A 26378-nucleotide genomic window follows, 5' to 3' on the forward strand; every position below is an offset into this window, starting at 1 on the left:
TGGGTTAAATGCAGAGCACAAATTCTGAGTATGGGTCAACATACTTGGCTGAATGTCACTTTCACTTTTTCACTTTAAATTGATAGAGGTAAGTCAGTGATATTTATACTGTGGTATTGATTACTTGATTGTGGTCCACCCGTGTTGATTAGGCTAAGTATCTGACGCGCTCCTCCCAAATCTTGTTAATAAAACATCATTTACAATATAGGAAATGACATATTTATATCCCAACACATTACAGAGTTGAATTGGATTGTTATGTAATTATATATATAATAATTATGGAAAGCCCTTTTTTTCACCTCTCTGTGAACTGACGTCATATGGTCAGAAGTGTGATTCTTGGAGATTTCTATTTTTGCAGCATTTTTGGAATAAAATGAGGGTGAGTGTGAAGATTGCAACATGTTTTTGTAATTTCTTTATTTAAATGACACACGGAAATGGCCAAAAAACAAGAACTTTAGTTAGGCAGAGAGATATAAAGACTGTCTGTTTCTGTGGTATCAATGATTTAATTCATACAACACTGAAATCGTTGTTCTTTGGTGTTTGCTGTTTTTGGAGGTAATGTTTGACCATAAAAACATTAATTGAAGAATATCCACCTTTCTTTCTTTGTTCGCTCTGAAATGATAGAACATGCATTACAGCAAGACCTCAAATGTACACATAGAAAGAACAGATATTTAACAACCTCCTTTGGCAAGATAAGATGGCTCCTGGCAGTATTGATCAAAACAACAGATATATTTCACAAGGATATCAAACAGAACTCTTTTTGGTCACAGCCACTGTTATAATTAACTTACCATGACGTCCAAGTCTTTCATAACAGACCCAATATAGTGGAAGATTCTAGTGTTCTCATTTTGATCAACAACTCCTTATTACACATTGGATTTGCAGTTTCTAACTGCAACATTCAGCTTTGCACACGCACCTTAACAAAGACATACAAAAATCAGTAATTATGACACAGACCATGTCAAACAATTACTTCTGCAGTCAGATAGGGCTTATGGAAATGCATATATGTACTTAATGATTCAAAGACCTACAGTCGAGTGATATAAAGCACTTTTAACACCATGTCTGCTATAATAATATAATTCTTGTGCCTTTAATGTTCAAACAGGGCATACTAGAAGATAAAGGGTTAGAAATATGTTTGGCTGAAAAAAAACTTTTCCGTTTTAAAAATGTATACATAAATATTCCCTTTTTAAGTCTAAAAGGCACATAAGTTAAAAACATTTGAGAGAAACAAAAATCTAACCACAGGAGATAAATGCATGTGAATTCTTTTACGGCCCCAAAATACCAAAAAATAAGATATGGGAGGTAGACGTTTACATGTTGCTTTTCAAGTCTGGATTCCCCTCGACTCATATTCTGGCGATGAATGAACGCATATGTGTGTTTTTGTATGCATGTTGGTTATCTGAGGCTTTAACAACAGACCTGCTGGTATACACAAGTACACACAACAATGAACCTGAATGAATGATTTAAGTGACAGTAAACCTCAATTACCTAGAACAGCCAAACAGAAGATTCATCTTTAGAAACAAAAAATCTGTTCATTCTCTATTGCACTTTACAGAAAATATACAAACACACATGTACAGGTATAAATACACGATCATGTATAACTGTAGAATACAAAAGAAGTACTTCATTGAAAAATAAATGTCTTAATTGTTCCTTGTCCATGTGGATCACGTGGGAAAAACACAACTATGAATAAATTAAGACTTCTATTAGAGTTTAAGAAGCACCTCTAACCACATATCCAGGCCTTGTTTCCAATCTGAAAAAAACAGCTCTGAAAAGAAAGAATCTGTCATCCCGAGCTGCTCGCATAGGAAGTCTTGTTTTCTCCGAAGCTGCTCTAGTTCCCGCTTTTCTCATGTTTAAAGGCTGCAGTCCATGCTTGAGAGGAGATGTACAGTCTTGTTGGCCTCTAGGCCACAGAGAGGCTCTGTAATGGCTGCTGATCGGGGTATTTAAGGCTTTCATGGTTGCTTTCTTTATAAAAAGCACACAGTGCCGACTTCAAGGTGGTAATGTGAGCCAGATTTTGTGCTGGGCAAGTTGTAGACCTCCACAATAGGCAGTAAGTTTGGGTCTTCTGTCTGGAAAATGAACTGTGTCTGATGCCATCGGCCATCTGTGATCTGAGAGGACAGAAAGAGTGGAAGCATTTAGTTGTGATAATGAGGTATCCTAATAATGACGGGTAAATGTTTTGTTTTTTACATTGCCAAACAGCATCAATCAAAAAAAAGTTACAATACTAATTCTGGTGAAATACTGGTGAAAAGCTGTAAAATTGTTAGAAGTTCAATTATGTGTGCAATTAAAGTAAAGAATAGTGCACGTTGCGTTCCCAAATGCTAATGTTAAATTTGCAGCACGTGGACAGATTTAGCAGTTTATGAAAACACTGTATCATAACACAGTGCCAGGCTTCACTCTGAAACTGTCACAGTGTCTGGGTGGTGTTCCCTGGGTGTCCACTAGATGTCCTCTTCTCCCACGGTGTCTGTCACTTCATTAATCACATTCCTCACGTCCCTGCTTAATTATTGCACCCAGCTGTCACTAATTACTAATCATCACACTCTGTCAGTTTCCCATTAGCGTTTGCCTCTCCTTGTGTATTTAACCCGGTCTGTCTTAGTATGTGTCACGGAGTCCTTGTGAATTCATGTCCGTCTTTCAGTCTTGCCTTTGCCTTGTGTTCTTGTTTTGTTTATGTTTGGATTGCTCTTCTGGTTTTCGACTCATGCCTGGGGCCTGTTCTTTGTACGTCGCTTATTACATCCGAGATCAAATGACACATCCAAGATGATATGATCATGCTAATCATGATCCGGCTAATTGGGTTCTTCCAACACACCTGTTGTGTATGATTAGTATCTCTGGATTGAGTTATCTGAGATAATTGCGCCTTCATGTGTTGGCTTAAAAGGGGATATGTATCGATACTCGAAACCATGATCAGCAGTGCAGCGATTGGCTGGTAACAAAACAGTGATGTAATGACGTCATATAATTTAAAACGACACCTGACGAAAAACTTGACAAATTTCTGGACTTTTATAAGGAAACAGCCAAGCAAACAAAACTACATAAATATGATAATAGATACATGAGACAGATAATAGATACATGTTTTTATTTTATTAGAATTTTTTTCATGATTCCCAATTATTTAGATTCGCAATTTATAATAGTTGTGCAGTCTTTACATTTTTATTTCAATGTAGAAATTATCTATTCATTTCATTTTATATTTGGACAGATTTGTTACGTGAGAGCATTAATGAAAGTTTCTTAAGGGTCAATATCATGTTATCTGCATCTCCGGCGCTCCATCAAAACACTCTTATAATAGCAGTCATCACTCAACATAATGCACGACTCTATTATCTGTAGAGCATGTGTGTAAGACTCTAATACAATTATGAAGTAATAATTTTATGACAAATAAATATTTCAGTGAGTAAAACTGGCTGTGTCTATATGGACTACACAGCATTTTTATATTATTTTTAAATAAATTTTTTAATGTTTATTATTTTAAATTATTGTCCCTGGATCAATACGATACTCTTGTAATAAAGTAGCGGTGGTAGCAGGCATATTTTGAGTATCATTTCTGGTTGAAAAGAAGCGATCTAATCCTGTTTACATGAAATAAGCTGCTCCCGAGCAGGTTTAATCTTACAGACCTGTTGCTATTTCGAAGAACCAAATGATCTAAGATCATGCTAAATCGTCAACAATCAAATCCAGCTAACTGAGTTAGCGACGTACGAAGAACGGGCCCCTGGACTGTTTATTCTCCTTGGATTACCCCTTAATAAAAACATGCTCGCAATTGGTTCTTTCTCTGTGGTTTCCTGTATCACCGATCGTGACAGAAACACACAGTGCATCAGACTATAGTTGTTTTAATTTTACATTTGCTATAATTAATTATTAGTTTTTTTATTAGCTCACAAACCCCTGTTTGGGAGTCCTGAGCTACACAATAAATAAAAAGTTATTCACTAAAAAACAAGAGTGTTTTTTGAATATAACTTTAGGCATACCCAGCAATCATCCTTTATCAGCTCAGGCTCGATGAATCCCCCAGACTCGATTATCTGTCCGTTCCAGGCTTTAAAGTACACCGCACTAGAGGAAGGTGTTTCGGAGTCCCCTGCTGCCCAAACAGAGACGTTCAGGCAGTGAATGGTGATGATCTGCACAGCTTCAGAGCTCAGGAGGTGGATGAAGTTCATCTGGATCAGACTAACTCCAATCTCCAACTTCAGGAAGGAAATAACCACATTAAAGAGAAGAAATCTTGATATTTTCACTGAACTATTTTGTAAAGGAATGGGCAGGAAAGCAGAGTTTGCTGAATTATGGACATTTAAATTGAACAGATATCAGTATTCTGCAGATTCAGTGCAATCCTGCTCATAATGTCACTCATAATGGCTAGTTGTCAGCTTTACAGACCTTGGAAACAGCGACTGGCTTAAGGCAGGTTTGACCTCCACTCGTGAAGTTGCAGGTCACTTCAATATTGTCAGAAGAGCAGCCCAGGTTAGGATCTATCCAATAAGTGCCTTTAGTTAAATACAAAATAAAAACAAAATGAATGAGTCCATAATTGGTGGTGTTGATGTAGCTTCAGTGATAAAACAAGTAAATTTACAATAATAATGTCTTAGAAATGTCTCACCGTCGTTCAACCTGTGCTCGCATTCAAACAGATCTCTGCACATTCTGGCAGGATTCTCCTGTGTTCCCAGAGGATTCCTGATGCTGTGGATTAGAGTGCTGAGGTAGTGAAGAGTCTTAAAGATCTGGGTTCCCTGGTCCAGCATTAGAAGCTCAGTGTCTTCATACATCTGTAGATTGGGATGAAGCAAAGTCATGTCTATGATGTCCTGACATAATGTTAATGTTCCTTATCTAACCTTTAATTGATGCCATGAAATTGACTGTATAAAATGTATAAAAACAAATGTCTGTAATTTATGATTGTTTATGCATTCAAATTAAATTAAAAGTATGTTGAAGATGGTTGGCACTTACCTCGGACCGTAAAGTAGAGCGGGAATCCACAACAACATGTAAAGCAGCACCAAGAGCCTCATTTTCCTAAGAGATGACAAAGTAGAGCAGGGACGTCAAGGAAGTTGAAAGTAAACTGATTTTAATATAAAAAAAGTGTATTAGATCACGTTTAATCAATTCATAATATGTGATGTATCAGCTGTCATGTAGGTGTTGTTGTTTTTATTTTATCATTGGTGGACAGTAACTGTATTTTAAAAAAATCTACACACACCTGTGGTCTTAATGACAGCTTTTACACTTCAGTAAAAAACAATGGAAATACAGTATGTAATGTAAGTAGACAAGCGGTCAAGTATAAAGAGCAATTTTTGCATTGGTTGGTCGTTTTATATGATGAAATAACCAGTAAAATTCAGGACAGGTTTTTAAATCATTTTTGGAAGTGTACCTTAATTTTTTTTTTTTTAAATTGTAGTAAACAACAGTAATTATAGTATTGCACTTTATTTCAGTGTACCAGGCATGCATGTATACATGCAGGAAAAGCACAAAATGGTGCCCTAGGGTGATGAGAATTGTTGACTGTTGTTGTTATTTTAGTTTTCTTGGCGCACAAAAAGTATTCTCATATAGCTTCATAAAATTACAGTTGAACCACTGATGTCACTTTGATGTCTGATGTCACTAAACATTTTAATGATGTCCTTCCTATGTTTCTGTGCCTCGATCGTGGTAGTTGCATTGCTGTCTATGCAGGGTCAGAGAGCTCTCGGATTTCAAAAATATCTTTATTTGTGTTCCAAAGATGAACAAACGTCTTACAGGTTTGGAATGCCATGAGGGTGAGTAATTAATTAAATAATTTTCATTTTTGGGTGAACTATCCCTTCAACTTTTTTCTTTTTTCTTTCAGTTTTATTTATTATATACATTTTCAAACCTAAAGTCAGCAAGCTTTTATTTTGGTGAGTTGCTGGGAAGAAAGAACAGTATATGCATTGCTGGTTTTCATGCTGCTGTAAAGCGTGTCAGGAAAGGAAATGTCACAGTTTTGTGTTTTGCTCCGCAACTGGCAGCACTTATTTACCCCCCAATTTTTTTTTATTTTGCTCGTGTCTTGTACAAATAATTATAAAATGCTACAGACTGCGAATAAGATTGCAGTTTCACATTTTGCATATGCATTACAAAGTTAATTATTTTCTACATGCAATTATAAAAAATGAAACCAAAAAAGATTTGTAATGAAGATAAAATATGTAGACAAATAAGAATAATAATTGCGCATCACATTCAGCATCATCCACGCCACGGAACAATTTCTTGTATTTTAAGAAATAATATACATCCTGCATTTAAATATGGCTGCATTGTTTTTAATGGTTTAATTTAGACTGTATAAAAGCAAGTAAATGATAACTTGTGGTTAAAGTGCCACTCAGCATTCAAAAGTTGCAAATGCACTTTGCAGCCGCGGCGGCACTCATAGCAGTAGAAGGCGCACTCTGATTGGCCACCTACTGTACAATACAAGGCATACTTACATGTGAAAAAGATACACCAGGAAGCCCCTATAAACCAAAGAGAGATAAAGAAACAGAAAGCGTTGATTACAATCAGCTTCAGCTAAATGCAACTCAAGCATGAAACATACTGTTCACATGGTTGTTAAAATGCCTCAAGACTTCTTACTGGAGGTCCAGGTGGTCCACGAGGACCTGGAAGTCCCTAGTGGAGAAGGAAAATAATTTTATTTATGTTGGTTAAATAGTACCACTTAATTCATCCAAATGTAAAAAGGCTAGTAAGTTTGAAGGGCATTTGGGGAAACATACCCTGGGTCCCTGAACACCCTGTTGAAAATAAAAGGAGAAACATAAAATTAAATTTTTAGTAGGTAACCCTTTGCAACCATGAATTCAGTTGGAAATCACCCCGAATTTGTTCCCGCTAGATTCTTACCATTTCCCCTCTATTTCCTTTGTCTCCTTGTGGTCCCTAATACAAAGAGAGGAAGAAAAGGGTGTTTTTCAGAGTATGCACCTAATTAAAAACCACCATCAAGCTTCCTTAAGTGACTCATGTCATACATACTGGGTTACCACTGGGACCAATGATACCAACAGGTCCGATGGCTCCTTGCATACCCTTAAAAGAAGAAACACCTACAGTAGTTGCTGATCAAGAACTCTTCATCCATCTCAATCAGGTTTTCAGGACAGTGCTCACTATGGTACTTACCATTAAACCATGAGGACCCTTTGGGCCCTGGATACCCACTGGGCCAAGGTCTCCGGGAGGCCCCTGTGAATGACAGAAACACTTTGGTCATAACTGATTGGCCTTACAATATCAGAAAATCATTACACCACAGCTTTTGCTTGGTTATATTGTCTGACTAGCTCTCTTAAAGCTGCTTAAAGACACTATTTTTCATCTTAAGCTATAGTGCCTGTACAGCTGTAATGAAATGCCAGTTTGCACTGTTGACTTCAAGGCTTAGCATTAAAGTAATCAATAACTGCTTGCCTGATTAATTGGATTTTGGCATATTTTATAAAGGCACACTTTCCTTTCAATTTATACTGTTTATTAATCACAAGACCATTCACTGATCTACTTAATGTAAGCATCATTACATATTATTAAAAACCTAAAAACTTAAACAGGTTCGATCTGTGTTGTAATTATTGCATCTATCAGTCTCTTTGATAGTTTTGGTAAAACAGTAATTCATTTGAATATCCTCAGAATACAGAAGAAACCATTTTTCTTCTATAATGCGAAATTGCCATGTAAAACAGGATATTTACCTAGAACAAATATACTCTATATAGCAGTTTAAGATGGGCCTGGTAACACCAGTTAAAAAATGACATGGAGGAAATGATTACCTTTTTAAGAAAGATTGTGAAGACTTTTTTTATTTAGAATATTTAGATTAATCATTCATAATAAGACAATTATATTAATCATTCAATTACATTAAAGCAAACAGGATACGTTTTGATCATCATTTGATAAGTTGACTTTCCGTACTGTATATGCTGACGGTGGTGGAAGAAGAAAGTTTACCTTTGGTCCAAATATTCCAAGAACTCCAGGAAATCCCTGTTCACCAGTATCACCCTAAAAAAAAAAAATAAACTGACGATAAATAGATGAAAAAATATAAACCGATATCAGTAGTAGAATAGAATATGAAATTATTCTTCAGGATTTGTTAAACAAATATATTATCATTTATTCATCAACTGTTAAATAGACTGTAAACTACCATTTAGAAAGTTTAATTCCAAATTAATACTTTCATACAGCAAAGATGCAAATAAATGGATCAAATGTAACAGATCAAATGAGACATTTATAACGCATTTATATTTACGGTTTCTACATGTATAAAACAATGCAACTGTTTTCAATAATGATTATAATAAGAAACGTTACTAGAATGATTCTGGACTAAAATAACTAAAGATCCATTCATTGGTGTGTTTTTCATATTTGGAATGGATCAAGCAATATTTACAGGTTGCCCTTTGACCCCTCGGTCACCCTGTTTTCCAGGAAATCCCATTCCCCCATTAAATCCTCTTTTGCCTGGAGCTCCAGTTTGGCCAGGGATGCCCCTTTCACCCTAAGTCAGAACATCGAGAAATATTTCAGCTAAAACCAGCTAATACTGTTACAGATGGAGAGAATGATGACACACAAACATAAAAAGAGTTAACCATGTATGCATACAAGCAAGGTACCTTTGGGCCAAAAGAGCCTTGAATTCCTGGCAGACCTGGTGCACCTGGGTTTCCTTGAGGACCTGGTTTTCCAGGCAGACCAACCTCCCCATCGCTTCCATGCTCACCCTAATGTGAATAACAGGGAAAAAACAAACCAAAACATCACAAACAACAAAACACACCTGGGCGATTTCAAGTGTTACATTGAAAACATTGAGAATTACATTCATTGTCTTACTGGCATTCCTTTAACTCCATCTTTCCCAAGGGCTCCTTCTACCCCAGGGTCACCCTCAAGACCCTCACGACCAACAACTCCTCTGGGGCCAGGGAGACCAACAGGACCCTATGAGAGAAACACAACTGTTTATATTAACATCAGCTTTAGGTTCTGTTATGATGTGAGAAAAACTTACAGCCGAGCCTCGATTTCCAGATTCACCACGTGGACCATTTTTGCCTTTTGCACCCTAAAAAACAGTTATTCACTTGGAAATGGATATTGTATGGTTTGAAATAGAAGCCATATTTGTGCATTATTTAAACAAAACAAAATCCACAATATGTTTGTCTTGGTAAAGTCTTACTTTATTGCCTTTAGATTCTTTAGGCCCTGGAAAACCTTTTGGTCCTGCATTTCCCTGTGGTTAAAGACAAAGAAAATAAGATGACGAAAATATATATTTTATAGCTCAGCTTAAAGCAGGGTTATTATTAATTAAAATGAAAACTAAAATCATAAAAAATACTTTGATTACTTTTAATGAAATAAACATAGTACAGAATGTACTAGATTTATTTTTTTGAGGTATTTGCCAAGGCAACATTTTTCATTTAACTTTAGTTTAAGTAACTAAATAAATGAACTAAATAAACTAAAACTTCATAAAAAAATTACAGATATATTTAAAAACTAATAAAAAAATTAAAATGACAAAAATACACAACAAAATCACCAAAAAATACAAGAATAAAATGTAACTGAAAATATGAATAAAACTATAACAGCAGAAAGATGTCATTGTTGGTAGATACACTCACAGGGAGTCCAGGAGCCCCTGGGTTTCCTCTTTCCCCGCGAACACCTTCATGACCCTTGAGATTTGCAAATCGAGATTCGAAATTGACATAGAATGTATATTTAATTAGTGATCTATTTTGGAATTGTCTAAAAAATATATTTCTAAAATCAAAACTCACTGGGTATCCAGGGTCACCTGGCTGTCCCCTTTCTCCTCTGTTGCCAACAGGTCCCTAAACCCAAGTGAAATCCAAACACATTGATCAGGCTGCCATAGGGCTGCACGATAAATTCCATGCCATTATCATGTGCATCTCGTCAGTAAAGCCGGTTCTGTGATAAGTAGTAAATCAAATAGAGCAGCATTTAATACATGAAGCTGTAGTTACGCAATATCACATTCATTATCACAGATGAATCGCATTCAATTATGAACACGATATTGCGTAGCTTGTCCGTGATCTACGGCTCTGTGTACTAAATGCCACTCCATCTGAAAGCATGTGATGGAGTTTTACTACTAATCACAGAAACCTTTTTACTGTGTTGGTTGGCATCCAGAATTTGTATAAAACAACGCAAAAATGTGTTATAAATCAAGTGGACTGACTCACGATGTCACCTAAAGGACCAGGTTGACCTTCAACCTTCCCGTCTTCACCTGGCTCTCCCTGAAAAGCATAGAAATTCATTTCAGTATTGATTTCTGGATAGGGCTGGGATAAACGATTATTTTTTAAACGATTAATCTAGCGATTATTTTTTCGATGCATCGATTAATCTAACGATTATTTTTTTCAGACCGATTCGATTTCGATTGTCTCCCCATTAATTGACTACTAACAATTTATACATGTTGATTTACATATCTGAATGAAAAAAACATGAATTCCTTAACATTGCAATATATGTTTATTGCTCTTAAAATTACAAAATAAAAGACTGACTAAGAATGCATTACTTTGCACTTGTATAGAGATAGCATTTATTAAAACCTTGAAGCCTTGAAAACACATAGCTTACTGAAACAAGTTTACTGAACACATGGGGCCTAGCTTATTGAAAAAAAGTTCTTCTTTCAGATGAAAATAACAACAACTTGATGTCTAGCATTCAATAAACAAGGCCACCCAAAATACTTGTTTAGAGCAATTGAAAGAATACAGTAACCAATGTAAACTTGAGGGCTTTAAGCTAATACAAGATAGTGCTTTTCCAAAAAAAATAAAAGTAAAAATAAAAACTAACAGTGGGAGCCAGCAGCCTGTCATGGAGAAAAAAAAAATATCCGAATGCTCCACGTGAAACTTTTTTGTTCCGCCCTTTTTCTATCATGTCTAATGATTTTGGTTAATATGCACGAGGGAGAGAGAGAGAGCAAGACAGCGCTAGTGTAGTTTGAAGACTGTTAGCGCGCGAGCGCGCGTGAAACTTTGGTGTTTCGCCCTTTTTCTCTCGTGTTTAATGATTTTGATTAATATGCACAAGGGAGAGAGAGAGCAAGAAGCGCTCGTGTTGTTTGAAGACTGTGATTGTGCTCGGGCAACCGGGGCTCTCTCTCTTACACGCCCTGTCAGGTGCAGCAGTCATTCTATTCTACATCACTCACTGATCAAATAAGGCTTTGACAGCCGCCAAAAAAAAGATCAATGCAGAAAAACCCCTGGATTGGTTATATAACGTTGTACAGAATGTTGATCCGGCCATCGCGTATATTCAGTGCACATAAGGTAAACGTTTTGCAAACGTTTTTTAGAGAAATAAAAACAGGTCGACGAATCGATGCGCATATTTTGCGACTACGTATTTTTTGCGTCGATGTCATCGATGACCTTGACGCGTTGTCCCAGCCCTATTTCTGGATTTTTCAATCTGGCATAAATTTGACCTTGTGCTATGGATATGCTAAGGTTACATTAATTTCCAAATTAATTTGGATTTTTGGAAAAAGACTGTTTGTTTTTGTTATACAAATACAAAGAACACTGCTAAATGACCTTCTGGTTATAAGGCCTTTTCATTTTTTACCTTGTCACCTTTTGGTCCTGGGGATCCCAGTGGACCTTGTGGTCCTTGATGACCCTGCAATAAATGAGGAAATAAAAGAAGAAATAGTGGAGTATGGAACCAATTGAATGCTTAAAGACAGGTAACTAACTCTAACAAGCCTTAGTAAATTAAAGGGGTCATACGATGCGATTTCAAAATTTCCTTTCTTTTTGGAGTATTACAAGCTCTTGGTGCTTGTGGAGATCTGTAAAGATGCAAAGACTAAAGTCTCAAAACCAAAGAGATATTCTTTATCAAAGTTAATGTCACGGTTCATGAATTCGCTGTCTCTCTCTCGGCTTGTTTAGTGTGCAGGTGTGGGTCTGTGGGCGTGGTCCTTGATCACGTCTGATTAAAGCACCACCTGCGTCCCATTGTGTGTGTCTATTCAAGTGCAGTAACTGGTGTTTCATGTTGTCAGATCATTTGGTTCTTCCCTGTGTTCCGTTCTGTTCCCCTGGCTGTGTTGGATCGTGGATTCCCCCTGTTATTCTTCGTCATGTCTTCTTGTTCCCTGCACCGGAATCATGAGCAACTTCACTGGGATTACAGAACTGGATCACCCTGCGTCATCCATCATCAGAGCTTGTGATCGTCGCCAATCTCCATCTGTGTTTCATTATTCATTGTAGTCTGTTTGTCTGACCTATTATATATCTTGTCATTAAATTGCCTTGCACTTGCATCCTGCCTCTGTGTCGTGATAGTTAAGACTTGGCCATGCCCCCCTAAAACGGCTCATTCAAACACCCCCCCACATGTCTACGTCACTATGTGGCAATATTTGCGTAATGCCGCCCAAATGTTCATGCAAAGAAAGAAGACATGGTTTCAGTAACCACAGTTAGTGTTGAAGCAGCCATGTCAGGGAGATGCTGTGTGTATCTAGGCATAAGCAAAAGCACTTTATCTGGCCTTCAGAAAGTAGATGCATTTAGGAATCTTTAAGATTACTTACAACAGAACAGCAACGCATTTTATGGATGACCGTTTCGTGAACCCAGGAGAGAAGGTAATTCTACCTTTGCTATGACAACCTGGCACTTCTGACTCAGCTACTGGAAGTATGTTTTGTTATTAGTTTAAGTATTTGCTGTTGAATGATTAAATGCTGGGTTTTGTGCATTGTGTGTGTGTGTGTGTGTGTGTGAGAGAGAGAGAGAGAGAGACGGTCACACAGTGGAGTCAGCTGTCTCAACCGTCCCTGGATTGTGTACTGTAAACACATACGAGCTTCATCACTGTTTCTGTCATGTGACCCTGTTCCCCTTTCGGCTTGAACTGACGGTTAAACTAAGGACATTATTAATTGTCATTACATTTATTTTGAAAGATGAAGCTTGCTATTATGGAAAGGGGTATAACATGGCTGACGAGTGACTGGCCAATCACAATGCACTGGGTCATATGGCCAATCAGAGCAGATTGTGCTTGTCGGAAGGAGGGACTTTGAGTGAGGCGGAGCATAGATGACCTACAATAATGTACAGTATTTAAAAAATAAAGTGGTTTTTTTTTTTTTACTTTAAAGCATGTCAACATATTCTGTTACACCAAATACACTTAATAATGATCATTAAAAAGCATTATATGACCCCTTTTAGAAATTCACATAAAGTAGAGCAGCTGTTTTGATTTTGTACCATTTTTGTGCTAAGGTAAAATAAAGTCTTATAAGGGATGTCTGTTAAACAAAACTTACTTCATATCCCACTAAACCTGGTTCTCCATGCTGACCCATTTTTCCCGGAGTGCCCTGAAAATGATAACCATGGGATCAGAGTTAGCTTCAGATAGCATAATCAGAAACTCAATTTTTGCCTAAACGAAACACAATTAAACGTTACATTTTCTTTTGTGTATAATAACATAAGTATCAGCATTTTCTGTGGTTTGTAAATTTTGTAATACAAGATGGTTAAAATATATCTCTGGCAAAGGAAAGGCTATTTCAGAGAAAAGCATCTGTAATTATATATTTCTTCTTTCAGTGACATCATTAGACCTTTGTAATCAATGGACCTTAAGTCGTTTCGGTTTGCTAATAACGTTGAACGTTTAAAAACATTTATTTTTTATTTTTTAACCATAAACCCAGTAGTTCCTCTGCTTCCTTTTGGCCCGATGAAACCCATGGCAGCTTGTTCTCCCATTGGTCCAGTCTCGCCAAGGTGACCCTGGTGACCTTTGCTGCCCTGAAATGAAATGAAGCATCATTTATACTCTACATATGGACATACACACACACACACACACATTGATATCTGATAATAGGTACTGACGAGAGAGTAGTGACGGCTAACCATGTAAACTAAAATGTCATAAATGAAATACCTTCTCTCCTGGTTTTCCCCTCTCACCAGTTTTTCCAGGCTTGCCCTCAGGGCCCTGAAATTACATTACAGAGTTGACACACTGCAAAAATGAATTGAGAGACATCTCTGAATGAACACATTCAGTGTGACTAATGGCTTTAATCATTCAGAACTACCACAAGGAGGTGTAGTTTGTCTCTGCTGTCATCCAACATCACTTTGTCTTCAACAAAACCTTAAAGCATGTACTATGAGCAATAAAGTGCTCTAGAGTGAAACGGTTTACACCAGTCCAGCTGAGAAACTGCTGAATCCAGTTCAAAGCTTATCCAAAACTTTCTACAAATAAAATATGGCAAACCAAACCAGCCTGACTAGATGAAACAAAGAAAAATTGTTAATACTATTTATTTTTTTCAGCAGGCAGTTTTATTTATTTTTGTTTTATTTATTTTTTTAGAATTGAATACTCAGCAAAATATCTCAACTATTTAATTTTCACTGATAAATCCACAAAATCAATAGCACTATGGGTGTGATACACATGAAAACCTTGACAAAATGATCTTTGATTTCGCACCTTGACACCTGTCAAGCCAGGATCTCCGACACGGCCTTCTGTCCCTTTAAATCCGATGGCTCCTTTTTCACCTGTTTCTCCTTCCATACCAATGTCACCCTTTTCACCCTAGAGACAACAACACCCATTGAATCTTAAGCAAACAAACATAATGTCTACTAACATTTTTAAATACATGTTTAAACATTTTTAAATAAACATTTAAAAAAAAATGTATTTGGTATTTTTCGGACCTTAGCTCCATCAGGGCCACTCAGACCAGCCTCCCCATCAAGCCCAGGGTCGCCCTGAACAAGAACTTCATTAAAAAAATTCACTGAACTACTTTAAAAAGACTCAAATGTGGACTTTAATCAGGGTAGATGCCATATTTAGCTTGACACAAATGAAAACAAAGCTGTGAAGGACAAATGTGTTGAGTTTCTAGGTTGCATGTAATAAACCATCCCTTGTGAAAAAGAAGTACACTTTAGTCATACTTTTAAAAAGATCACTTGTTATGGAAATAATATATTTTTGACAAACAGATCAATGAAATCATCAGAATGATGAAACTTGAGGATGATCTCTAAGATTAAGCCATTTTTATCCCAGAAAGATTTGGAAAAGGTTATTCATGCATTTATGGTTTTGAGATTAGATTACTGCAACTCTCTATATTATTGAGCTCAAATTAAAATTTAAGACGGATTGCAGATGGTCCAAAATGCGGCTGCAAGAATTCTCACAGGCACGTGTAAATTAGATCATATAACCCTGGTGTTAAAATCATTGCACTGCTTGCCTGTTTCTTTTAGCATTAATTTTTAAATTGTATTATTTGTATTTCATTCTCTACATCGCATAGCTCCATTGTATATTGCGTATCTATAATAATGTATTATAATTTAAATGTATTTAAACTCAATTCAATTAGCTAAAATTTCAAGAGCTTTTCTGACCCACTGCAGCAGGACTTAAATGAATCTTTAAATAAAACTGCAATTACAGATTTGTAATAAATTTGTACAAATATAACATTTGTAAAATAAGTGTACTTCTTTCAAGCACAATAAGATTATTAAAACATTTTTTATAATGTACAATGCTGTGTATAATGTATTTTATGTATGCAAAATCTACTTTTAAGATTTGAAGCACACATTCAATATAATTAAGCACATTTAATAATAGCACATAAGCGCCTCAGCGACTGAATGATTGAGACTGAGGTATTCAACAGTAAAACCCACTGAACTGACAGTGAATAAAGACTATTACACCTAGCAAATGAACCTACTCGAGGTCCAATCCAGCCTTGCTCTCCCACATTCCCAGGAGATCCATCAGCTCCCTAAAAAGTGTGGAAAAAAAGTTAAAACTAATTTCAGCATAATTAATTTGTGCTTTGTATAAAACATCTGCATATGACCACAGTAGCCTCACTATGGTACATTTTTGACATGACATCATTACAAATCAGCATTCAGTAAAATGTACAGGATAAGAAAACACAGCAGGTGTTTCACCTTCTCTCCTGGTTCACCTGGTAAGCCTCGCTCCCCATCCTTCCCAGGTAAACCCTGTCAAACAAACCAGGAAACTAATGAACTCGGACTGTTTCAATTTCTGTATCTTATTACAGTCTTTGGTCCCTCACAGCTAAGAAAACATGTGGGAATAATAGAAAGGTAATTAGAAACAAAGGGACAATGTGGGACAAAATCTGTCTCTTATTTGGTTTCATTCGTTAAAGTATTTTAATTGACAAAGCCAAGCTAAGTGTTTTCTAGTGCCACCTGAGGACATTGTAATTGTATACAGGAACCACAAATAATCTGGCATTGGCTAAATTAGGGCATAAATAGAATTGTTTAGCAAAAAAGTAAGAGAATAATAGGACAGAGGGGTACAATAAGAAATAACCGCAGCTGGAAAGAGCTGGAAAAATAGACAACTGATCTAATAATGCTGGAAGTACAATATAAAATATCAACACATATCTGAATATTACGGCAAGAATCTTACCACTGCTCCAGTCTCACCCAATGGACCTAATACTCCCGATGGCCCTTGAGGACCCTGTTTAGAGACAGAAAACATATGGCTGTCATATCAGCTACTGAAACAATGATACAAATCTGAACACTGGTGTTCAAAAGATTGCACTCAAGTCCAATTTTTTTGAACAATTGTGTTTAGATTTGTTACACTAATCAAAAAGAAGGGAATTTTTTTATTTATAGTTTATTTATATATATATATATATATATATATATATATATATATATATATATATATATATATATATATAGTTACAAAAGAGTTCAATTTCAAATAAATGCTATTCTTTTTGATAATCAATGAAAAAATACTTTTTTGTGCTTTCCACTTTTTAGTACCGTATTTTTCGGACTATAAGTCGCATCAGTCCAAAATACGTCATTACGAGGAAAAAAACATATTAAAGTCGCACTGGACTATAAGTCGCATTTATTTAGAACCAAGAACCAAGAGAAAACATTACAGTCTACAGCCGCCAGAGGGCGCTCTATGTCTTCAGTATAGACTACAAGAGCACTGAGCAACATAGAGCTCCCTCTGGCAGCTGGAGACGGTAATGTTTTCTCTTGGTTCATTTCTCTCGGTTCATCTCAAATTAATTTTGATAAATAAGTCGCACCTGACTATATATATATATCGAGTTCTATATATATATATAGTTCGACTTATAGTCCGGAAAATACGTAAGCTGCCCAACTTTTTTCGTCCCTGATAATAATGTTTACTGAGCATTATATCAGCATATTTCTAGAGGATCATGTGACACTGAAGACTGGAGTCACATCACAGGAATTACAGGAATAAATTAAACTATAATATTTCACAATATTATGGCTTTTACTGTATTTAAACAAACATTTGCCTTGGTGATTTCTTAAAAAAACATTTTGAAAAATCCTACTGCCCCCGAACTTTTCGACAGTGGCATATGTTTACCTCATATTTATCATTGTCATTTAATGTGGACTGGCACATCATCTCTGTATTTTTTTAAGCAAAGTTTGATGTGATTTTATAGATTTATTTAAATATGACTAAAACAAAAGAAGATATTTTGAGAAATGCCTTAGTTTCTGTTCAAACAATGGAAGTCAATGGGCACCAAAACTATTTCATTCAACAACCTATTTGCTACTTTCCAGACCATTTAATAATATTAACCCTTAGCCAAATAGCTATTCAGGCCTTGTTTTTGCAAACTCTTTTCCAAACATGGCTCCGTTCTGGTACGGAACAGTAACTTATCACAAATCACTCATTTCCAGATGGATAAAATTAAGTGCTTTTTTTTTTCTTTTATGTTTGAGATTCTTTTACTCAAGAATAAATGCTGCCATTAGTTGTCACATCACACTGACATCATCAAATCCGATATGCCACATGCAATAGTACCATTTTAATCGGATCTGAACAGTGGAAGAGAACATAGCCAGTTATTAAAGGCTTAAATTTCAGTCTGAAATTCAAAGGAAAAAATTGACTGCTTCATAAACATTTAATGGTGGTTTTTTGCTGTTTTGGAGCTTGACAGTCCAAACCCTCATTCATTATATATGAATGATGTACTTACAGGTTCTCCTAAGATGCCCTTTGCGCCAGGAGGTCCTGTTGGCCCTTGAACACCCTAGAAAATGGATGTACATATTTACTTAAAAAAAATTATATATATTATAAACTTTTTTCCATTTTTTTTAAACTTTTGAAAATGTTTTTTAAACAATCAGTTACTTACAGGAAATCCAGTTGGTCCGGTTTCACCAGTTTCACCAATTTTACCCTATTACACAAGAAAGAATCTCAGTGTCTCTGCATCTGGTCATTGGGGCAGTTCCCAGTTCTTTACCCTTAAAAGATGCATGGTAGTACCCTAAGTATATATTACTATCTTAAGGGTACATATAACTACTGTAAGGTACAAATATGCACCCTTTGGGCATTAGGTACAAGGTACAAAGGTGTCCCTTTTGAGGACACTGCCCCAGTGACACGCTGTTGTACACCTAAAGGCACAATTTTTGCACAATTTTTACTTATTTATTTTTTTGACAGTGTCAAAATTTAAGAGATAGGCCTGTAAAACAAATAGAACTCTAATTTTACCATTTGTCCATTGAAGCCTTGTTTTCCCAGTGGGCCTTCAGGACCCTGCAGAAAGAGCACAGTCACCAACTATTTTCCATTGCAACAACCAAAATCTAAATATTCTTTATACTGTTTGATCAAACCAAAACCAAGTATTTTGGAAATGTTTTGAGACAACCTTCAATGCACCCTGTTTCCAGGATTGTAAGGTTGATAAAATGTTGTGCTGACAATTTAGATGTGTTTCATATGTTGTTTTGTTCTGTGGTAGGGAAAATGAGGTGCATGCCAGCATGGAGGAAATCGAGTACTTCATCTTGAAAAATAGCATAGCATTACTACGCCGCTCTCAACAAACACCATTCACTACATTTTGGAGTTACTGACATCTCACGAGGATACAATTGCAAACAATTACTAAGCTAAATGTTTCAAGATCTCAATATCAACCTGCCAGTGAAGATTAATATCAAATGAATCATATGCAGCCCTAACTGTACTTATAAACAATAGTGAAAACAAGGAAAAATAATGTCTTTAGTACAAAAAGGTGACTATTACTGATGAAAGTTTAGGACTATCTTTTAATCAGTATGATGACTGTAAGATATCATGCAGGAACTTAGCTCTACTAGAACCATTGCTGAATATTTCACCTTCATTCCCATCACTCCTTGGTCTCCGACTGGTCCATCTGAGCCCGTCGCACCCTGTGTAGAATATAGAGAGATGGAACTGGCATCATGGAGCAAACACATTTGGGTGTAAAAAATACAATGAAAAACAGCAGATGGCACACTTGTACAAACAAAGACATCAGTGGTAATACTCCGGGTCAAGAGAACACGTTTACTATCATATATATCAAACCTATATATGTCAAAGTAGTTTATATTACGTATGGTTGTGAATGGGTCAAATCTCCAGCACACCAGGGGCAAAAACCTCAATGAATACAGCATTAGCCTAAAAACTTCTGTGAAACATTAGCCTTTCACATCAAGGAAGTTCAGTCACAGTAAAATGGAAAGCTGCCATTATATTTCCATTGTGATGACTCATAAGGCTTATGAAAAATGTAGAGCCACAGCTGGGTGATCTCTGACTTTGAGGGATTTCTTTGTCTGGAAGGTGGAAACAGTGATCAATGGGCATATTATGATGGCTGCAATGGCTGTGGCTCCTGCTGAAGAACAGACGTGTGGTGCTCCTTTTGAGGGCCAGTGCCACACTGCTGCCTCTGTTCTTGTGATCTGATGTCATTCAGCAAACCTTTGACCTTTCAGGGGCTAATGACAACATTTGGACTGATTGGAATCAGGCCTGGACAGAAACTTATATTATAAAAAGGAAGTCAAAATAAAACCTCAGAATCTGAATCCTTATTCTAAATAAAAGTCCTGTCCTTGTTTCAGTGGCAATGGTTTGTAGATTTTCAACGAAAGCATTTTTCTGTAACACTTTATTTTAAGGTTTCCTTGTTACAAAATTACTATTATAACAACAATAGATAATGCATATTTACATACAAGTAACCCTAAGCCAAACCCTAACCCTAATATTAAGTACATGCAGTTAATTAATATTACTGAGTACTTAAATGTGGTATAGTTACACTGTAACAAGGAGACCTTAAAATAAAGTGTAACCCATTTTTCTTTGAATTTGATGCTTATATAGTTATTGCTATCTTATTATAAAAATTAAAAAGTTTTTTATAAATGGTAAAAATGTATTTTTTACACCATAAGCATCACCAAATTGAACTGCAAAACCTACGACTGGTTTCCTGAACATTCTCTGATTTTGATTAGAAGACTGATATCACTAAAAATCACTTTATTGGTTATCAGTGTTGCTTTGTTAAGCTGATTAGAATGCTCTACAATTGTTATTTACAATAAGACAAGCTGCTTTTAAAACGAAACTAAATTGCATGTACAAAATACAACAGTATAGTGAGTTCAATTAACACCACCAGCATAAATTAAATAAAAAAATAAAGCAAAAACACCTAATGTGCATTCTTTCATCATTTATAGAATCTTTCTGTATTGTAAGAAAGGTACATTACCATCTTGCAATGCTGCAATTACAGCTTCCTTACTCACAAATACAAACTTTCAAGGACTTGAATGTCTAGGAAGTTTTAAACATTTGAGTTGATCTGACAGAATGCCCCATGAACTTTTCACTTTATGATCAATATTTCAAACTATTTTTAATTTGACTGTGAGGTGAGAAGACTTTCTATTCTTCAGTAAATTACATGAATATTGGTCTCTAAAGAGCAGCGAGATAAATGGATCTGTCTGTGGGAACTAACAGAACTGAGCATTTTGAAAATGACAAGGCTCAAATCCCAGACCTCCACGTTTTCCATCAGTGGTAATTCAGTCCTAACTGCCTTTCATCTTTTGTTTGTTGAAGGATTAATGTTTCATTTGTAATGGTAAATTAAGTTCATGAAATGTGTTTTTGTGATGCGAGTAAAGACGGGAAGCTAGAAAGCTATTGCAGATTGTATTAACACATTATACAACATGAACTTATGTGAAATTCATTATGAGTGAAGCTTCAATGCAAATGTCCACACTTAATCATAGTGGACCCTATTAACTTTGTTCCTAGTCTTACTGTGAACAATATATCAATGCAGGTTATTGCAAAGAAATAGAAACAACGTTTAAACAAACTAAAATAATAATACTCAAGTGCTCTTTTCATCTAGGCTGTGCAAGCTATTGGATAAGGTTAACCTAAAGGCCCCGGTATACTTCAAACAAAGTTCATTTTCGTTCTTCGTTTGGGGGCAAAAAGAAGTATGAAAACGCGACGGTATACTGTTTCCAAACATTCCCTTCACACCCGCACTGCTGGAGGGGGGGGGTGTAGATTAATGTAAACAAAACTTGCGATGTTTGCGCATATCCCCTTAAAGCTGCAGTCGGTAACTTTTGACGCTCTAGCGGTTAATAAACAGAACTGCTTGCGTCTTGCGGAAGAACATTGTAGCTGGATCTACTTCTCTCTTTTTATGTCTATGAAGAATCACAAAGGTTACTCCACCGCGGTACCCCCGAAGCAATCTAAAATTGTCAGAATATAAACACTTATTATAGGTGTACCCTAGTGATTCAGGACAAGCTAAAAACACGGTTTGGAAAATGGATTCATGGTATAGTCACTTATTATATACATTTTTCTACATTTTTAACACAAACAAAGTTACGGACCGCAGCTCTGATTGGTTGTTTCTTACAGGAGCGATGTATTTCTGCAAATGGCAATAGGACCACTGGGAGGAGCCAGAGGAGCTTGATTTTTTCACAGATTATCTGTCTCATATTCTACTGTCAGGACATAATGACAGGTTTAACAAATATGTAAAAAATATATTTTTACAAAAGTTACCTAGTGCAGCTTTAACACAACAACTATGAAATTATGAAGTGTAGGCAATCTAGGTGTGAAACGGGCAACAATGGTCACAATATTGTCAACAAAAGAATAATGTAATACAAAAGAACTTGTCTCGGATGTTTATCTGAGTCGCTTTTTGCATTACTCTGTGTCATCGACACCAAGCTTCATTGCTATTTCTTTCTAGGAATTAGTGCTTTCTTTGAATCTTTAAAGGGTTATTTCACCCAAAAATAAAAATTATGTCATTAATAACTCACCCTTATGCTGGTCCAAACATGTAAGACCTCCTTTTATCTTCGGAAAACAGTTTAAGATATTTTAGATTTAGTCCGAGAGCTCTCAGTCCCTCCATTGAAGCTGTGTGTACGGTATACTGTCCATGTCCAGAAAGGTAAGAAAAACATCATCAAAGTAGTCCATGTGACATCAGAGAGTCTGTTAGAATTTTTTGAAGCATCGAAAATACATTTTGGTCCAAAAATAGCAAAAACGACGACTTTATTCAGCATTGTCTTCTCTTCCGTGTCTGTTGTGAGAGAGAGTTCAAATCAAAGCAGTCTGGATATCCGGTTCGCGAACGAATCATTCAGTTCATCAAATCGAACTGAATCGTTTTAAACATTTCACATCTCTAATACGCATTAATCCACAAATGTCTTAAGATGTTAACTTTTTTTTTATGTGGCTGACACTCCCTCTGAGTTCAAACAAACCAAAATCCCAAAGTAATGCATGAACTCAAACAGTACACTGACTGAACTGCTGTGAAGATGAACACCGAGCCGAGTCAGATAATGAACAATAGACTGACTCGTTCACAAGTCAAGAACTGGTTGCATCGGTGTTCGGATCACCAGTAGTTCTTTCGGACAGTTCGATTCAATAAACTGGTTGAAGAAAACGGTTCACCGGTTCTTTTGTGCTCAATGGCGTCTTTTGCGATGATTGCCCTTGATTCAAGCCTTCGGTTTACCCGCACCCATAACACTAGCACAGAATCAGTTCAGAATCAATCATCAAAAGAATCAGTTCAGTTCAGACGCTCTGTGTGTCAGTCTGCTTCACGCTGAATCACACATGCGCAGTATCATCAGCTCCTCGGTTCACGAATCGGACGCGTCTGACAGAAACGGTTCTTGACTCGTGAACGAGTCAATGGTTTGTTCGTTATCTGGCTCGGCTCGGTGTTCATCTTCAATTCTCTCTTCACAGCAGTTCAGTCAGTGTACTGTTTGAGTACATGAATTACTCCGGGATATTGGTTTGTTTGAACTCAGAGGGAGTGTCAGCCACATTAAAAAAGTTAACAGCTTAAGTAATTTGTGGATTAATGCGTATTAGAGATGCAAACCGTTAAAAACGATTCAGTTCGATTTGATGAACTGTGATTCGTTCGCGAACCGGATATCCAGACTGCTTTGATTTGAACTCTCTCTCACACAGACACAGAAGAGAAGACAATGATGAATAAAGTTTTTGCTATTTTTGGACCAAAATGTATTTTCGATGCTTCAAAAAATTCTAACGGACTCTCTGATGTCACATGGACTACTTTGATGATGTTTTTCTTACCTTTCTGGACATGGACAGTATACCGTACACACAGCTTCAATGGAGGGACTGAGAGCTCTCGGACTAAATCTAAAATATCTTAAACTGTTTTCCGAAGATTAAAGGAGGTCTTACATGTTTGGAACAGCATAAGGGTGAGTTATTAATGACATAATTTTTATTTTTGGGTGAACTAACCCTTTAAAGTCTTTCTACGAGCGATCTTGCCTGACCTCCGCTGAATGAGAAATGAACCAAAAAAAAATATAAAATTGCACGTCAAAGAAGGTCTAGTTTCAGAACACACCCACCAACTGCATAACCGCCACGGACCAATAGAAACTCAAAGGTGTTTAGGAGCCGAAACAAACAGAAAGTTCGCTTTGGTCAGCTGTTTAAAACTGCCGAAACAAACTCAAAACGAAGATTGTTTCAGCCTGATTCTGTTTGAAATTACATCATATCAGTTCGTTCTTCGATTTCGTTTGAAGTATATCAGGGCCTTAAAGCCAATTAGGTCATAGAAAGGCCAGTTTACTGAAGGATAAAATCCACCAATCCTAAATTTTTTCTCATTGAATATTGTGTTTCTCTTTGAAATTTGTCACATTACAGAAGTAAAATTGGTGCAAATGGTTTTCATATTGACTTGAAAAGTTTTTTGAGTGTTCTTATCTGCTGAAACATCATAAATCTGACATCACTGACATAATTTCCCATCAGTACTTGAAGGCTGAACTCTTTAGCAACCCCCACGTTCCTATTACCCATAACACCCATAACCTATGACACACGCTAAAACTCGACTTTCACAGTAAATTCGAAATGCTTCAAGCTGCTCATGAGTATTGCCTCTTCTCCACAGCTGATCGGAGACTGTCTTTTGTTTGCCCTTAACTCCCATGGCTCGCTTTGATTCGGAACAGATCCCTGTGGGAGGCACTGATTCCTTCATTGTGTTAGTACTTTTTCACTTCTAAAGAAGTCTAACTGCAGCTGGACTTTTTTATATATATAGTTTTTTTTTTTTACATTATGTGAAATAGATTTTTTCCCCAATCATTGAAAGGTTTTTCCTAATGTTTTGTGCTTGAGCTTTGTAGACAGTATCATCACTGTGGGGATTATCATTACAGTTGTGGGGATAAAACTAAAATACAGGAAATTTGAATGTAGAAGTGGCGTGTCATTTAAAATGTTTAATTAGGTTTTAATGGTAATGTAATAGGAGCTGATGTAAAGATACCATCTGTCAAGCTCTTCTGCCATGATGCTGTCACTGACTGTAAATACAAAGGAAATATAGCCCAGTATAGCTTCCAGTAACCACTGCATTAGCAGGATGCAATACCATCCAAAGATGACAGAACTATATATATATTTGCCAATGCAAAGCTCATTACAGGCCTTTGTGAACTTCAATGGCCTCTTCTTAAAAAAAAAATCTTGAGTATACAGTGATAACGATCTAGAGAGATTACAAAAATATGTTAATTTAATATAGATTTGTGAAATGAAGTCTTCTGCTGATGAGCGTAGCTTGAACATTATACTGTTTTACAAAAATACATCTTACTTCCATCTTACATTCTTGAGCATTTTGACTTTCCAAAGCACATGTTCATGTAAGGACCATCATTACTAATAGTCAAAATGATCTGTTCTTACCATTCTGCCTTTGGGTCCTCTGGTGCCGCTGTGGCCCCTAGACCCGGGAGGCCCCTGAAAACACACAACAGAGTCCTGAATCAGGCAGCAGGAGAATGTTCCCTGAGAAAATCAGTTAGAGCTGGCAAGAGTCTCTGGCAGGCAAACAAACATCTCTTGACCCGATTACAACTACAGGGTCAAAGCTCTGTCCTTCAAAGGCTAGTGTTTATGTTTGTACTCCGCTGCACTTTTTGCCCTCCTCATAGGGTCATCAGAGTGCCTTCAAAAGGTATTTCCTGCCAAACGTTTGCATGATGTCAACATTCGTGTGAAAAGAGCAAAGAAGCCCAAGGAGTTGTCAGGTTTCATTCAGTAGGACTCTAATGATGCTAGTGTCTGAGTCTATCATCAGAGTCCATGGACAGCTCTAATGAGAGAATGTAAATAGTGCTGTGTGGAGGCAAAATGTTAATTTGATTACTGAATAAAATGAGACAGACTTGGCCGGTTATGATGTTTCTGTGATCTGGATTTACCTGACGACTGCACAAGACGTGGAAATTACCACAGAAAAGTAAGACGCAAAACAGAGCTGATTTGTGCTGATGTTACTTTTTGCAGAGACTCTTGGCCAGGGATAAATTAAGTCAGTTTATATATACTGAATACATAACATTGACTTACTGGTGGACCTTCTGGTCCAGATGGGCCTCTCTCACCCGGGGGCCCTGGGTGTCCCTAAAACAACAATCACAGACACATCATTATAGAACAATCTCTATTACAAGAACTAATTTCTACAAAACTCTCACTCAGTTGTGTTTGCTTTATTGTTC

At 36.6% G+C, this 26378-nt stretch overlaps 1 protein-coding gene across 2 annotated transcripts in view; it reads right to left on the minus strand.

The window, feature by feature from the left end:
* Positions 1-409: 409 nt before the first annotated feature.
* col27a1b (collagen, type XXVII, alpha 1b) overlaps positions 410-26378 on the minus strand; it is a 79195-nt gene continuing 53226 nt past the window's right edge. The window contains exons 27-61 of one of the 2 annotated variants that reach the window (XM_052557044.1): positions 26227-26280; positions 25561-25614; positions 19572-19625; positions 18934-18978; positions 18566-18610; positions 18404-18457; positions 16798-16851; positions 16299-16352; positions 16070-16123; positions 15024-15077; positions 14791-14898; positions 14230-14283; positions 13983-14090; positions 13598-13651; positions 11875-11928; positions 10461-10517; positions 10026-10079; positions 9867-9920; positions 9413-9466; positions 9242-9295; positions 9064-9171; positions 8844-8951; positions 8618-8725; positions 8164-8217; positions 7330-7392; positions 7183-7236; positions 7051-7086; positions 6924-6941; positions 6781-6816; positions 6633-6659; positions 5104-5169; positions 4748-4916; positions 4522-4631; positions 4107-4325; positions 410-2183 (exon numbers count right to left, since the gene is read on the minus strand). In XM_052557044.1, the coding sequence (XP_052413004.1) occupies positions 2037-2183; positions 4107-4325; positions 4522-4631; positions 4748-4916; positions 5104-5169; positions 6633-6659; positions 6781-6816; positions 6924-6941; positions 7051-7086; positions 7183-7236; positions 7330-7392; positions 8164-8217; positions 8618-8725; positions 8844-8951; positions 9064-9171; positions 9242-9295; positions 9413-9466; positions 9867-9920; positions 10026-10079; positions 10461-10517; positions 11875-11928; positions 13598-13651; positions 13983-14090; positions 14230-14283; positions 14791-14898; positions 15024-15077; positions 16070-16123; positions 16299-16352; positions 16798-16851; positions 18404-18457; positions 18566-18610; positions 18934-18978; positions 19572-19625; positions 25561-25614; positions 26227-26280 (2496 nt within the window). In that variant the 3' untranslated portion in view covers positions 410-2036. Of the gene's footprint in view, positions 2184-4106; positions 4326-4521; positions 4632-4747; positions 4917-5103; positions 5170-6632; positions 6660-6780; positions 6817-6923; positions 6942-7050; positions 7087-7182; positions 7254-7329; positions 7393-8163; positions 8218-8617; positions 8726-8843; positions 8952-9063; positions 9172-9241; positions 9296-9412; positions 9467-9866; positions 9921-10025; positions 10080-10460; positions 10518-11874; positions 11929-13597; positions 13652-13982; positions 14091-14229; positions 14284-14790; positions 14899-15023; positions 15078-16069; positions 16124-16298; positions 16353-16797; positions 16852-18403; positions 18458-18565; positions 18611-18933; positions 18979-19571; positions 19626-25560; positions 25615-26226; positions 26281-26378 lie in introns of those variants that run through there. The other variant, XM_052557045.1, reaches the window with a different exon arrangement.

Source organism: Carassius gibelio, chromosome B5 (genome assembly GCF_023724105.1).
Source record: "Carassius gibelio isolate Cgi1373 ecotype wild population from Czech Republic chromosome B5, carGib1.2-hapl.c, whole genome shotgun sequence".
Classification (NCBI taxonomy): domain Eukaryota; kingdom Metazoa; phylum Chordata; class Actinopteri; order Cypriniformes; family Cyprinidae; genus Carassius; species Carassius gibelio.